Here is a 15073-nt window from a genome sequence, read left to right on the forward strand (position 1 = left end):
CGGACAGATTTTTTTTTAAATGCTTCAAAATTCAAACCACCCCATTCTTCGTAAAATAAATTTTCTCTTAGACTTATTCGATTCTCGCAACATGGACAATAAACCCTGCTTCCTTCAGAGCTTTATTAAATTCACCCAACTCCCTCCCCACTCAATCAGTTTCCTCGCAATCATCTTTATTGTACTTCCTATGAAGCCCTTGTTTTCCAGCCCAACATTTTCTTTCACTTTGACATAGAGAAGGAATTCGTTGACACTCGAGGGATTTTTAACCATAGGATCGCTTCCGACTATTCCGGGTGGCGCTGCATATTTACTGATCAAAGCTTTCTGCACTAAGTTCCGTAGGAGCAGCAGTATGGATCCCTTTTGCTAAGATAAGTTTAAGCTTCAGATGCTCATCCTACTCTTCTGTATTCACTGGTGAAGCAACCGCCTTATTGGAAGCAGTTCTCTATGTCGAGTCTCATAAACTCAATTATTCCATCATCTTTACTGATTCCAAAAGTTGCCTTAAATTCATCCTGTCAAATCCTCATTTCACTTTCAATTTACACTCCTTCCGGTTCCCAGTTATACTTAAAATTAAACAAGTCCTTTTAGACTGTCACAAGCAAGGTGTAAACGTGGCGATAGCTTGGATACCTTAACATGTTGGAATCCTAGGCAATGGGACGGTAATTCCTGTGCCAAATTGGCTTCCTGTATAGGTTCGACTGAACCAATTTGTACTCCCATGACCTTTGCCTACTCCCAAATCCCTTCTTCGTGATCGTTGGTCGAAGTATTGGGAGATATCCCAAAAAGAAAAGGGCATATATTTTGCGGACATCCAACCCCAAATTCCTACAACACCATGGCTTTTCAAATTCCGTACAGCAGATAAAAAACTACGTCAACAATATGCCGGCTTCGTATATATGTCACGCGTGTACTCCTATTCATTTGGCTAAACTTAGGATAAAGGATAACTTGTTGTGTGAATACAGTTTAGACGTTTAGACGAAGAAAACGTGGACCATATATTCTTTGACTGCCCTAAATTACGGTGCTCCCCACGAGTATTTATGTGGTCTGTGGTGTTCCTTATATGAATGACATCCTCCCTAACTCTATCCCTCGTCCTACTTCCTTTAAATGCCTTTTGGTCCTATCCTCTCACCCAAAAATGTATCATATACTTTTTAAGTTCATGCATATAAATCATATTAAACTGTAAATATTATTCATTCACTAGCACTATATTTTATATACATACATGTTTCTAACGACTTGTGTTGTCTAATTTGTGCCGTCTCCATTGACTTTTTATATTGTAAGTCAATGGCCGTCTCCTTTGTTTTACAATTCAATTTGAGCATAAATCTCTTCGATTTAGGAATGGGCGTTACAAAGTTACAAATCGTACATAGTTATTGAAACTATATATTGTGGCAATATCGAATATCCGATATAGTGTATCTTAGAAACTATATATCGATATTGTTCCGCATCGCGTACTTTATAGCGATGCCGAATCAAGCCGAGCGATTACCGGGTGGATCCAACACGAAATCATGTATTTTCTAAACTATATACCGATATTGCTTCGTATCAGATATTCACTGAGTGGATATCAACGCAAAACCATTTTTTGTGCGTCTTCGAAACTGTATACTAGAATAACATTGGCCCGCATTGCTCTTGTAAAACTATATCCGATAATATATAGTTTCGAAATCTGATTCCGAATACCAGTAACGGCAATGTATCAACGCAGCGCGCACGCGGCCTGTATCCATGAATATATAGTTTCAGATTCAGAAAATATGTAGTTTCGAAATACGATTTCGAATATTGATGTATCATTTCGATACGATATTCAGAAAAAACTATATTACCCATTCCTACTTCTATTCTCCCTCTGAGTCACCGAACAAAATTCTAACACTTTATAAGACCATAACATTTTTGAAATTAGAAAACGGATACTGGCCATTCATTAAGAAAAAAAGTATACATTTAGATTTAGTATATGGGTAAAAAGGATGGAAAACAGGTACCTCGAAACTAAATCTATGCATTTCTCCTAAAGGATGGAAAAAAAAAGTCGAAGACATTTCTTGCTTAAGACCGTGGATCTACCAATAAATGGACATCGGGTTCGCGCTAAAAAGTGTCCGCACCTATAGGGCGTTAAAATCGCATACAGAGCGTCAATTGCGCCACAGTTTTCGTTTGTTCGACTGACAGTGCGGTTGTCAATCATGCAGTACCATCTTAGACTTCTTTCCATCCTCTACCATATAATAATAACTTGTTTTTTTTATAAATTTTTATTAAGTTAATTAAAGTAAAGTTGTTTTACAGTTTTACAGTTTTAAGAAAACCTGTTTTTACACAGGATTTTGTATCATATTTTCACTAAACAAATATATTGTGTTATCATAGTTCCCGTTTAAAGGTATTATTTTGTACAGTTTTATAGTACTTAGTTTATATAAATGAATCGTAAATATAAATTACAAAAGCACACAAAACAATAAAATAGCTAACTGTCCTTTTTCTACACATTGCATACGCAAAAGATGGAAAGAGACCCATTACGTCAATTTCAAGAAGCATATATAAACTTCTTAGTCATTTTCAATAGTTCGTACCACATGCGATTGAAGTATTTAGAACAAAGAAGCTATAGAGTCGCTTTGATTTTAATCTTATTTTTAAAATGATTTTTTTATTAAACATTAGCGATAACTAACAAAATATTGTTGTACTCGTTTTATGGCTTGGAATTACCTATCAGAAGTCAGAAAATACATTTGCCCGAAATAACGTTAGCTCGAATTTTCATAATTCATTTACGTAATGTTACTTTAATTTTGTCTTTGTTAAAAGCATCAAAATTACTCGAAAGCGTAACGGTTTTATTATAAATCGGTTTTCCGAATTACGTATATTTGAGTTTACATTTAGTTGTGTCGGTACATTTCTTATAGTACACGCTTATTTTCAAATTTGTAGTAATATTTGTATGTATGTCCAACTGCCCAACTCTTTAAGTGAATTAGTACAAAATTCGCCACAGTAATATATATAAAAATTAATTAATATTTACCATAAATTTTCAGTCGAAGCTAAATATGGTGCATTTTGTTAAGTTTCCAGTAGTAATTGAATATGGTGTTTTTGGGCCCTTAAATTGTTGCAAGCAAAATTAGGCAGTGCTACTATGATATTACAATTTAAAATCAATGTTTAAGTTTTTATATTTCGTAACATGTCACATTTGTATAGGTTAACTTCGGACAGTTTTCTGTGGTTTTTGTATTCGACCCGACGTCCATTTGTTGGTAGGTCTCATATTATGTTCTACGTTTAGAAATATCTTTTAAAGTTTTATTTAGCGTGAATTCTAAAATAAACTTGTAGATAGCTAAAAGCCACATATAGAACAACGAGATTTAAAATGATTCTACAACTGCGAAAAAAAGCCTTTTTAATGGCTCCATCGTTTTCATTGAGTAACTTCAACATTTGACAGGTGTGAACGTCAAAAGTAGGAAAAGGTAGTGGTTCGTTCCGTGGCTTAGTTGGTATACCGTATAATACAAAGATCGAACACTCAGAAAAAATTCCTTTGATCCGGTCGAATTCGAACCGACGTCTTCTTGCATACCGTGGCAAACGTATTGGGAATTTATTCAGAAAAATAAGATTTTTTAGAATAGAAATTTTTCCGTGATCCTACGCTAATGATTTGCGTAAAATTCGGTAGCAGCCAATTGTCAGTGTTCCAAGCCACTATAAACTGGTAAGAAAAAGTTTAAGTCAAACTGACCCAAAGTCAAACTGTCAAACGGCAATTGAAAATGGCTGTCATTAACCCGACGTAAACAGAAAAAAGAAAATAAATATTTTAATTAATTTAGTGATGAGCAGCCGTAATCCTAACACGCTCATGAGCGTGCCGGACGAGCAATTCGATTATTTGTTCAAAATCGTTTTAATCGGTGACTGTGGGACCGGTAAAACATGTATAGTGCAAAGGCTCAAATCGGGAAATTTCATAGAAAGACACGGAAACACGATTGGCGTAGACTTTTCAATGAAAACGCTCATCGTTGATGGAAAAAAGGTCAAGGTCAGTGCGTTTAATCTAATATGTGTTGTTGTGCTGCAGTTTTGGTGCATTTGTAACAACATTTTGTGTATAATTCTAGCTTCAGATATGGGATACTGCTGGACAAGAAAGATTCAGAACGATTACTCAGAGTTACTATCGCTCGGCAAACGGAGTTATTATAGGTACGCCCACAAACTTTATCTTTGTAATAATTGTACAGTTTATTTTTGTATCACTCGAGAATCACACATGGTCATTCTAGTAATTAATGTTCAGACCTAAGTGACTTTAATTATTATGCGATTTAAGGAAACTGCATTACAAGCAAAAATGAAACTTGTGTTAATATTTTACTTGGCTAATATTGAAATATATACTTCGTAATTTGTGCTGGAAAAAAGTTGAAGTTACTAATTATCCTTATTATATAATTTGCATATAAAGCTTAATATAGTATATATTTTAAAATTTAATATTTCAGTGTATGACATTACAAAACGGTCAACATTTTTGTCCCTTCAAAAATGGATTGAAGAAGTAAGACGGTATACATCGTCAAATGTCATAGTATCATTGATTGGAAACAAATGTGACTTAACAGAACAGCGAGAAGTTGAGCCTGATGAACCAAAGTCCTTTTGCCGTTATATACCTGAGATCATGTTTGTACTAGAGACTTCTGCTAAAGACAATACGAATATAGAAGACACATTCCGCAGTTTGGCTACAGAATTAAAGGTACTTATTAGTTTAGAAGGATAGAACAAAACAAAGTTGTGAAATTATGGTATGTAAATAAATGTTGGACATGCTTACACTATATTTTACTTATTAAAATTGGATGAGTTTCATTTCAGTCATGTCTTTTCCTCTAGATTAGCTCTAAAGTGACGCTGCTGGTAAAAAAACATTAACCATCTCTGTCATTATAATGTCAATCCTGTCACTTGTCTGTCTGGAATGTGGAATAATAATTGATTTTGTGGATTTATAACTTATTTTGCAGAATAAAAATGTATAATAAAAATATAACTAAATACAGTATAATAATAAAAATGTAAGTAAATAATTTCTAGGATTTTAAGCATTTTGATTACATACATTAATTTCAAGGGTACGTTCAGGGAATGTTTAGGGTATGTTTCTATAATGTCTATGTTGATATTTAAAATAGGTCAAATAAAAAATGTCAAGCCTGACATAACACAAGCATTATACAGTTTCTACTTATATGGTTTATGTCTTTTTGGTTGTTTCTACCTATGATATGTTAAAATAATTATTTTTTGTGGTAAATGTGAGTAAAAAATGTTTTTACTAAAAGCAACCCTGAGTCTTATATTATTAGGATGGCTTCAGTAAAGGTCTATACAGCCCTTAATTACTGTGACCATTAATTTATTTATTGTGATCATCACATTACAATTCGGTGCCAGGTGCAGTGCCAGGATTCAAGACCTGAAGGATTCTCTTGTCTTTGACTGTTTTGATATCCTCTGATTCTGGCTTGTGCCTTCCCAATATGGGGCAGCATTGAGTGAGGAGGTGCAAAGGAGTTGCATCCCCCCTTTTGGTGAATACTCAAGGCCATCCAGATTTTGATGAGAGATTTCTTGATAGATATGTGTGTTCTTGTGCAGCATAATAAGCTTTGCCAGGCTGTATGTTGTTTGACAATTTCAATCATAGTTTAATGTTTATGATGTTTGCAGCAATGGAGAGCTAACATTATGCCATCAAAGAATGTAATTTAAATTTAATGTAATAATTTTCAGAGGCAACATGACAACAATGAAGGTCCACCAGCAGAACCTGACTCAGTAATTCTCGGTGAAAGCCACACCATAGCCCGGTGTCAACCTTGCCGTTCATCTTAGATTTGACTAGGTAACTTGCCATTAGTTGGTTTCTAAAGTCTCTAAAACAAACAACTATCTTCTTTACCGTGACTGAGTATACAATACGGCCAGTTTCATATGACAATGATTGTAGTCAGGGAGTATTCTTGAAGACACGTTACTAAGAGCCACATCCCACAAGGGATATTCAAGATCCAGAGTCGTATAAAGTATCTACTCCAGAGGTCACACACTGCTGCGGAAACATTCGCGCTACTACCTAAGGCATGGACTGGCTTAGGACTATTTTACGTTTTTCACACGTGAAAAGGGCCTTACACAGCTTTAGAATTAGTTTGAGCGAACGATGTCGTAAACAGTTGTTGAAGACACAATCGATGCATCGCGGTTGGGTTGCGCCAATTCATACGATGCTTAAGTAGCGCTTGGGGTGATATGTACCTTTGTTTCACCACTATGGTGGACCGTAACGTGTATGGATTACTTTACTTACTTACAGTCGCTAATGGAGTTTACTCAGAAGGCATAAAACCAAACCATTTCACCCATGTGATTCAGGTTCAAACCTTAATTTACTTAGCCTAGAGTCAAATGTTAGATACCTCAATCGCTAACTGTATGTAGGGTACTCAATTATTGTTAAAGGAATCTCGAAGGTAGCAGAGTACTTAGTTGTATCTGTGTAACATTCATAAATTGAAATTTATTTATCACAAAGAGCAGAACTACTTTAAAACTTATGTATTTTTTTGTTCAGTATTTATTTCAAGAAAATATTTTGAACTGCCTAAAGTTACACAGTTACCACACAAGTCATAGTGAATAAGTTATTTTTTGTAATCTACACTAGAAGAGCTATTCTTATGAGAGTACCCAAGATATAATTTCATCAATTTCTTAAAGATGAGGACATTGTCTTGGTAGAGCAATTCATACGAAGTGTGTCACACTACAACCAACATTGGATTTATAAATAATTAAGATAAGACCTTTTCGCAACCTTGGCGTGTTAACTTATGAGTCTATATGTATATCTTTGACAGTCGGTCGGAAGGTACCAAATGTACAAAACGATTTTCGCCGAAATATTAATTAGGAAACTTTATTCCGTCGAACTACACATCAAGCTATATAAAGTATTTTTAATGCGATACTGAATTCATGTAAATAGTGTAAACAGTAAATATGTATTGAACACTTAGAAAATAATCCTTCGATTCGGTCGGTTTCTGACCGACTTTTTCTAAGCAAACTGTGTCAGACGCTATGCCAAGTGTTCGATCTTTGTTATTAATAATTATACAAACTAGTGGAGCAATTTCACAAAAAATAATTGAATGTCATGGTAATAAAACATCGTAGCATTAAATAAAAACATGTATCTAATCGTTGAATAATCAAGAAATACCATCCTTGAAGTTGATGTGTTCAGTATTTTTACAAAGCCGAAAATTCCTTGTTAAGAGGCTAAAATAAAACAAAAAATCACTGTACAACGACACACTTTGTGTGGATTGTTATTTAATTAGCTTTAAAATTGTCACTAATGTGTTTAATATAAATATTGTCTCTGTTAACGATAGCTTTAAAGAAATTCAAATTCTTTACGCGACATAAAAGATCGGATAAGACAGAGTTGTTTAGGTTGCCTGAAAGAAAATGTTGTAATGTTTATAAGGTTCGTTTGTCTTTTATTCAGTTCTGTGATTGCAATTATTTATCATTGATTAATCGCATTGCATTGAACAATCTAACTCCATCGTTATATTATGTATAGTTATTCTTCTTTGATAAATAACTAACTTTTTTATGTCTTGGGTGTTAGTTAATTTATATCTTCAACCGACCATAGCTAAGCAACATGAATTCGTGCGTGACAAGCCTTTATAAAATGTAAGCGATGTGGAATGAAGCGTGGTATTTTTCCACTGCATTTTTAGTAATACATTAACAATTAACATTCGATTTGTAGCAACGTATGTAACGTCAAATAGCTTGATGATCAAAGCGTTCAAGAGGGTTTTAAATTCGTCGAAAAATTAAATAGTTACAGGCATTCAGTTTAGTAGCAGTAGATCTCCTGGTGAAAAAGTTCATCCAGGGCAGTATTGCCACCTTACCTATTTCTGCCGCCAAGCAGTAATGCCTGCATTACTGTGTTCCGGTTTTCAAAGGTAAGGGTGCTGGTGAAATTACAAGCACATGAGACTTGTCAACTTATATCTCAGGGCGACGGGCGCCGTGGCAGTGCCCCTCAGATCTTTGCGATTTAAAGCTCTGAGTGGCACTACAACTGTTATGGACCTGTCCATATAACTTAGCACCAGGCGCACAACATGTTCGTCCCGTTACTTAATATTATAAAAAATAATCAGGAGTGATGTGACAAAGAAACGGCAAAGGTAAAGATAATGCAATGGAGCCATATTATATCATTTATTATCTTACTGCAAGCACACACAATACACAATAATAAACAAAGAAAAAATGGATGCTTCAATACACAACAATAAACGAAGAAAAAGAATTCAAAACGTATTAATATAACTATAATTAATATAACGATTGTTCTCCACACCAATAATAGGTATCTGCAGCTGTACTAAGCATAGATGGGTTTATAGCTACTATAATGAAGTATGCTGAATCTATGTTAGATGGGAATTTTGGTAGAGAATGCGGATATTACATATTAATTACTACTTATTATTTATTAAAACTTTGAAAATAAATTATAACTTTTCAGTGATCGCGCATGACCTGACTAATTATTATGGTATATGACATTGAAAATATTAGTTTTTATAACAAACGCCAACCAATTCACATAATATTAACTTATCGGTCTCACCAGTTTAAAAAATGAAGTTATTTCAGGCAACCTTACTTCTGTATAGCGTTGTTGGGTTATTGTCCGAAAAATTTGGAATTAATAAATACATTTATCAAAATATTTTCCGATAAAAGCTGACATGTTGGAAAAAATTCAGAAAAAAATTCAGGAAAAGTTTTTTTTCTGAATAATGTTCTGCAATGACCCAACACTACTTCTGTGTGATCTTATTTTTTATTTTTGGAGGACTACATTAACACTGTCTATTTTTTTTTTTCTACTACGCTAGTCGGTGGTTATCACATCACGCTTATGACGTTAAGGGGCCTTGGATTCGAGTATTCTTTGGTTTTGTTGTTTTTCTTTTTTATGTTCTTGTAATGAAGTGACTTTACTGGAATTGCATTGTACAATCAGGCTGAAATATCTCGCACATGAAACATGTGTACTTGACACAAAATTGTGGAATTGAGAAAACACGATTTTAAAGTTAAAAAAATACTCAATGAAATCAAGGAATATATATTCTCGTTTATAAATGGATAACTAAATATTACGTGTAAATAAAAATAATCATATTATTAACAATAAGATCTCATCTAGTGTTTTTTTGAAATTTTTAAATCGTGTTATTTCAATTCCACAATTTTGAGTTCCATCTAAAAAATATATTTACTCGGGAGTTGACTGTATCCCACATAGTTCATGCTGACAATACCAACGTTTTCCTAGTGGATATGTCGTCGGTGTAAAGGTAAAACTAATTTAATAACCAAATCGACTAATGGAGATAATTAACATTTTATGTTTTAGCTGCAAAGGGATAATGTTATCGTATAGTACTTTTTTCGACATGCTGTTTCATAATCATAATTATTTTCTTATCGTAGAGGTTCTTCTCAATAAAACAAAAATAGAAAGTTTTTCTATTTCGTTCCTTTTCGATCGAAATGGGGCCTAGTGAGTTTAACCTTTTAAACGATGATGTATTAATATAAATATTATGGTCCGGTTGTACTACAATAAATTGGCAGTTAAAAAATCTACCATTAAAGCACAAGTGTGTTTGCATTTGATAAAGTTCATGCTGCTGGTGTTCTGCTTTGCAAAGCGATCATATCATCTATCGTTGGTTTTTGAACATTGTAATCTCGAATTTAATGTGTATTATAATTTTGTGTAACATGTTTAGTAATTTTGTTATGTGGTTGACTAGGGACTAAAGTGAATTTAAACTAGTAGTTTTATTGTAGGCGAGACAATTGTGAGTTAAAAACAATTATTAGATTTTACTACTGTGAAGATTTAACATAGAAATGAGATTCCAGTCAATGATGAAATTTATATATTATAATATCTTTCACTATACATCCAAACAAAACAGAACCAAACAGAACCACGTCCTTTCTCGTCAACTATGTTTTTCGCAATGGCGGCCTCCTGTCAGCGTTGTGTTGATATCGATGATGATGATATCGATTTATTTCTTATTTCGATAAAACTAATTCTTAAGTCACGATTCGCTTACACAATGAATTTAACCAAATTAAAATCTAGCTAAAATGCCGCTTACGATCTAGATAACTTTAGTACTTACTTTCATTTAGTTTTTTGAACAGGTATAACCCTAAATAATCGAGTATTTGGCTAGTACTCGAAATTAAACCTTTTCGGATTTAAATAAAAAAAACCGGTTATAAATTAAAATGAAAAGAGTTTATTAGTCATCTTTAACTTCTTTCTATTGATTTTATTTCACATTTATTAATTTAATATTTGAATATCTAAATAATAGTTTCTAAGTGTACTGTACTTTGTTTGCATGCGTACCTAATTTAAATCTATGCAATTGAAACACAAGATAAACGAATACCACATTGAGACAACTTACTTTATTATTACAACAAAGTGAGTCATGATGCTTGAATGAAAATTGAAAAAATATGATTTACACGTTTCTACAACTACCTAAGAAAATTACTAAATTTATTTTAATATCACTAATTACAGGTTTCTTACCACGGTATGAGTTCGGAACGGTTACACGCTCCATGGTCACGGGTGGGCTGGTTAACCCTTTCCGAAATATTGGGAAAATAAATAGAGCTCGTACCGTGGTCAGAAACCTGTAATTAGTTATATTTTAGTGAAAAACGAATCGAAACGAAATTCTTAAAATCTGTAAAACTTATCGTTTATGCTCTAAGTATATCAGTTTCGATGTTATCATGTAAATAATGTAGATATTATGTACTCTGTACCACCTTTTCGAGACTGATATAAGCCATAATGTATTCCATGTTTTATATTACTTTTAATTTTGTTCTTTTAGTCGTTCTATATAAAGTCCTAATTTATCAATTGACATCTATTTACGGCTATATAGAAGTATATGCACCTATCTGAAATTGGGGAAAAAGTAACACAAACTGCTTTTTTATACAAGACATGTTTGATTTCATGTATTGAACGTAGCCGTGAAAAGAAGTCAGGTGATAAGCAAGGGCATTAAAGTGACATTTTATTGTGGTGGAAGATTGAAAGGAATATAAAAGGTGTCTATATAAATAGGTTTTTGTTTTAGAAAGTAAGGATCGTTTCAAATTGGAAGGCAGACAGCGGTTGAGCGTCGTCGGGCTGAGTAGCACGAACTTTAGGAACAGAATGCAATAAGAACTTCGTTTGTACTAAATGAAGTGATTTTTTTTATAATATCAAGTAACGGGACGATCAAGTTGTGCGCCTGATGGTAAGCTACATGTCTGTCCATAAAAGTTGCAGTGCCACTCAGAGCTTTAAATCGCAGAAATCTGTGGGGCATTGCCACTGCGCCCATCACCATGAGACATAAGTTGACAAGTCCCATGTGCCTACCCTTACCCTTCAAAACCGGTACACAGTAATACTGACATTACTGTTTGGCGGCAGAAATAGGTCAGGTGGCAGTATTTCCCTGGACGAACTCTTTCACAAGGAGCTCTACCGCTACTGAAACCTAAAAACGTTATTTGAATGGAATTAAAGAGAACGCCGCGCTTTGCCACTTGTTGCATCTTATTTTTCGCATACCGTTGAGAAATTAAATTAAACACTGCAAAGCTGTGGCCGCATAAGCTGCCAACGGCAACGTGGCGGGAGATTCGCCGTACTCCTTTATTTCGCATCCAAAGAAATGTATACTTTATGACGAACATAATATTTTCTATATTACATTGCGAAGTGCGCGGCGTCGCTTGCAACGTCTTCGTTTAAATTTTTGGTTTAAAAAAAATTTACCTTATGACGTAGAAGATGTTTATGTTCCATCGGTCGTTTTAATTTTTTATTTGGTCGGATCTAATAGAGGTTTGTGTGATTTACATTTTGGTTTGGAAGTTTATTTCCTGCAAAAGAAGTCACAAAAGCAGCTATTTCAGTAAAATATTATGAACTTAAAATGGGTACGACTCTATTTGTAGAGAAACCCGTAAATACTCGTTTACTAATGAAATTATATTTCAATTTTACAATTAAGTAATCTATCACCACAATGAACATCATTAGTTAAAAATATACACGGTGTTACTAACTCTAAATAGAAATAATTATACTCAAATAACTAATAACTTTAATAATTATTTTTAACATGCTTTTTATCTTTGAAGTAATATGTCTTCTCATTAAGTCGAGTAACTTTGGAGCTGTAGTGTGTGACGTCCAATAGATTGATTATTATGTAATAGATAACCTATTAATGTTACAGTAAATTGTATTTGCAGTAGGAATTACTTAATAATAATAATGATAGTAGGAATGACAATGAATTACCAGAAGACCACACCAATTACCTGATACGTGGAATTTCCTGGTACTATGAATACAGAGCAACCCAATTGACACCAAGTCATTTGCTAGAACCTTCGGACCTATTGAGGAAAGTTCGTTTCCCAAATTGGACATATAGTGTCCATACTGCCGTTCTTATCAAAAACAACGTAATCGACATTTTTATCGAAAGTGAGCTATTAACATATCTGGGGGGTCTACTCTCGATCTCCGTCCGACATCCGTCCGAAACAATTAATGTCAAATGAGTATATTCGATAAAATTAAAAGACAAGTATCAAGTATGAAGCTTCATTCGCATCACGCGTTTTTTCTTTTGTTCAAGTAGTGCTTATTTGATAGTAATTGTTTCGGACGGATGTTGGACGGAGATCGAGAGTAGACCCCCTGGAACCAGCGAAGGGAGATCTACAACTCCCTAATAAAACCGCTTATTAGGGAGTTGTAGATCTCCCTTTTATATATTATTTAGTTACAGTTTTATTGTGATGCAAAATCAGCGTAGCTCAGGCTACACAAGCGCGGTATAGCGGGAAAAGCGGCCCGGGGGCGATACTCCGCAGTACGAATGCGAATGCGTACCGGGGCGTGCCACAAGGCAGTCCCACGCCTAGTTCGCGGCGGGTCAGCGGTGCCAAATCAGCCGGTGTGACACTTATAAGCAACCACGTTTAATTTCTTAGATTTTAAAGAAAGCATCATATAGCTGTCGGATAGTGTTCAAGAAAAAAAATTCTTTTATTAGCGTTACGGAAGCAACGCAAAAGAAATTTCGGTTGAATTCATACTGAAACTTAATAAAAACACACTGAAGAGTTGTAAAAAAATACTCAACTCAATGGAATACTGCTTTGCGCCCGCACCTCACGTTCGCCCCGGGCCCGACTCACGCCTGCTTGCCATAGCGTTTGGCTCCGGCCCGCGCCGCCGCGCCACCCGGTTTGTGTGGAAGGATGCATAAGAACTCAAACATTACAAAAATTCCCGACCCCGGAGCGATCTCGCTACCGCCTCTGTGCGGCCAAAGCAATATTGACATTTTTTGAAGGAAAAAGAACTTTAGGTGCCAATATCTCGAAAGTTACGAAAATGTAAATGCGTTGTTTATGATAAGGAGTGCTGTATAGTCATATCCGCTGGATCATCGACGACCTCGCGTATTGGCATATTTCGCGTTGAATATCATGTATTTACATAGAAGAAGTAGTCATTTTATACATTACACTTTCAGAATGATTAGGTACGCTCGACTACGTTATAAAGTGTACTAAACTTGTACACTTTATAGCGTACGTTGTAATGCAAATTTGGCAGACATGTGATGCAAATTTGGACTTTAAGTGAGTGTCGAATTTTGGCAGATAACACTTGTCGTGTGACCCACCACACGTGTTAACATATTCCCTACGATCACTATGTACATAATAATGTTAAGGTAAACTTTTATTCTATCTCGTAAGTTAAAAACTAAGTAAAGGTGCTCTTTACCGGTTTGGGTGTGTGAAACAAAAAATCGATCGACCATTTTTAGAGAAGACGCTAATAGTAACTTGAATATTTTGATGGCAAAACAATGTAATGTTAATGACTGTAAATGCAATTTATAATATGATATAATTATGTACCTACTTATTATGTAATAAATCTACAGAATTTTTCAGAAATACTTAGGTGTTTTGGATAATTAAACGCTAATATCACAGTATAGTAAGACAAGTAGGGCAACCCGTTCGTCGCATCATTGTAGGGTTGTCAGATTTATTAGTTGCACCTGTAGATTGTAGACGTAACGTCATTACAGTATTCTTCTATTGAAATTACCTTTGTTAAATGCTTATGTATTGATATTTTTATAGCAGAGCAGACCGGATTGGTTTCTTGATTATGTGAGTATGATACTATTGATGTTTATTTTTTTAACACTTAGCAAACGCTACAATTCTATAATGAATCGCGCGTGGGGCTCTATGCGACGTGAGTGCACCGTGAGATTATGTAAATGTGCATGTTCGTACACGGCGTGCACACATACAGGTCGCGCTGCTACATTTGTACAGAGTTATCATATTTGTCTTATTATACTATGCTAATAATGTGGTCTTTTTGAAACAATCTGTACATGAATTAATACAATTATGTACCTATATTGCAATAAATGTTGTAGCATTTTACACGACGTAGAAGGCCTAAGCCTTTATATATTTTAGAAAAAATATTATCCTCGATTAATGGAATCTCTTGCTATTTATTTGTGTATCACGAAATCATGAATCTTATTTTTTCTTTGTTTAATTAGTTAAATCGTTCACTAAGCGAGTTCTATCAGATAAGTAACAAAGGAAAACGTATATTTATTGTTATCATGTTTTTAAAAAATTATCAACACCAGTGCTTATAATCTAGTAAGATAATTTTTAATGTTTTATTTTTACGCACCTTGTTTACGCAATA

At 34.3% G+C, this 15073-nt stretch overlaps 1 protein-coding gene across 1 annotated transcript; it reads left to right on the plus strand.

Moving 5' to 3' along the window:
* Nucleotides 1-3913: 3913 nt before the first annotated feature.
* LOC113230974 (ras-related protein Rab-43) lies at nucleotides 3914-7396 on the plus strand. The gene is made up of 4 exons (XM_026465090.1): nucleotides 3914-4123; nucleotides 4203-4287; nucleotides 4587-4843; nucleotides 5881-7396. Exons 1-4 carry the CDS (start codon nucleotides 3914-3916, stop codon nucleotides 5980-5982), a joined length of 654 nt encoding a protein of 217 aa, XP_026320875.1. The 3' UTR covers nucleotides 5983-7396.
* Nucleotides 7397-15073: the final 7677 nt, after the last annotated feature.

Source organism: Hyposmocoma kahamanoa, unplaced genomic scaffold, assembly GCF_003589595.1.
Source record: "Hyposmocoma kahamanoa isolate Upper Pololo Valley unplaced genomic scaffold, ASM358959v1 64, whole genome shotgun sequence".
Classification (NCBI taxonomy): Eukaryota; Metazoa; Arthropoda; class Insecta; order Lepidoptera; family Cosmopterigidae; genus Hyposmocoma; species Hyposmocoma kahamanoa.

Excerpts from the sequence above, each read along its gene's own strand:
- LOC113230974 (XM_026465090.1), top strand. The coding sequence starts at position 3,914 with ATGAGCAGCCGTAATCCTAACACGCTCATGAGCGTGCCGGACGAGCAA. Across the intron at positions 4,288-4,586 it reads GGCAAACGGAGTTATTATAG|TGTATGACATTACAAAACGG; the intron begins GTACGCCCACAA and ends TTAATATTTCAG. Across the intron at positions 4,844-5,880 it reads GTTTGGCTACAGAATTAAAG|AGGCAACATGACAACAATGA; the intron begins GTACTTATTAGT and ends AATAATTTTCAG.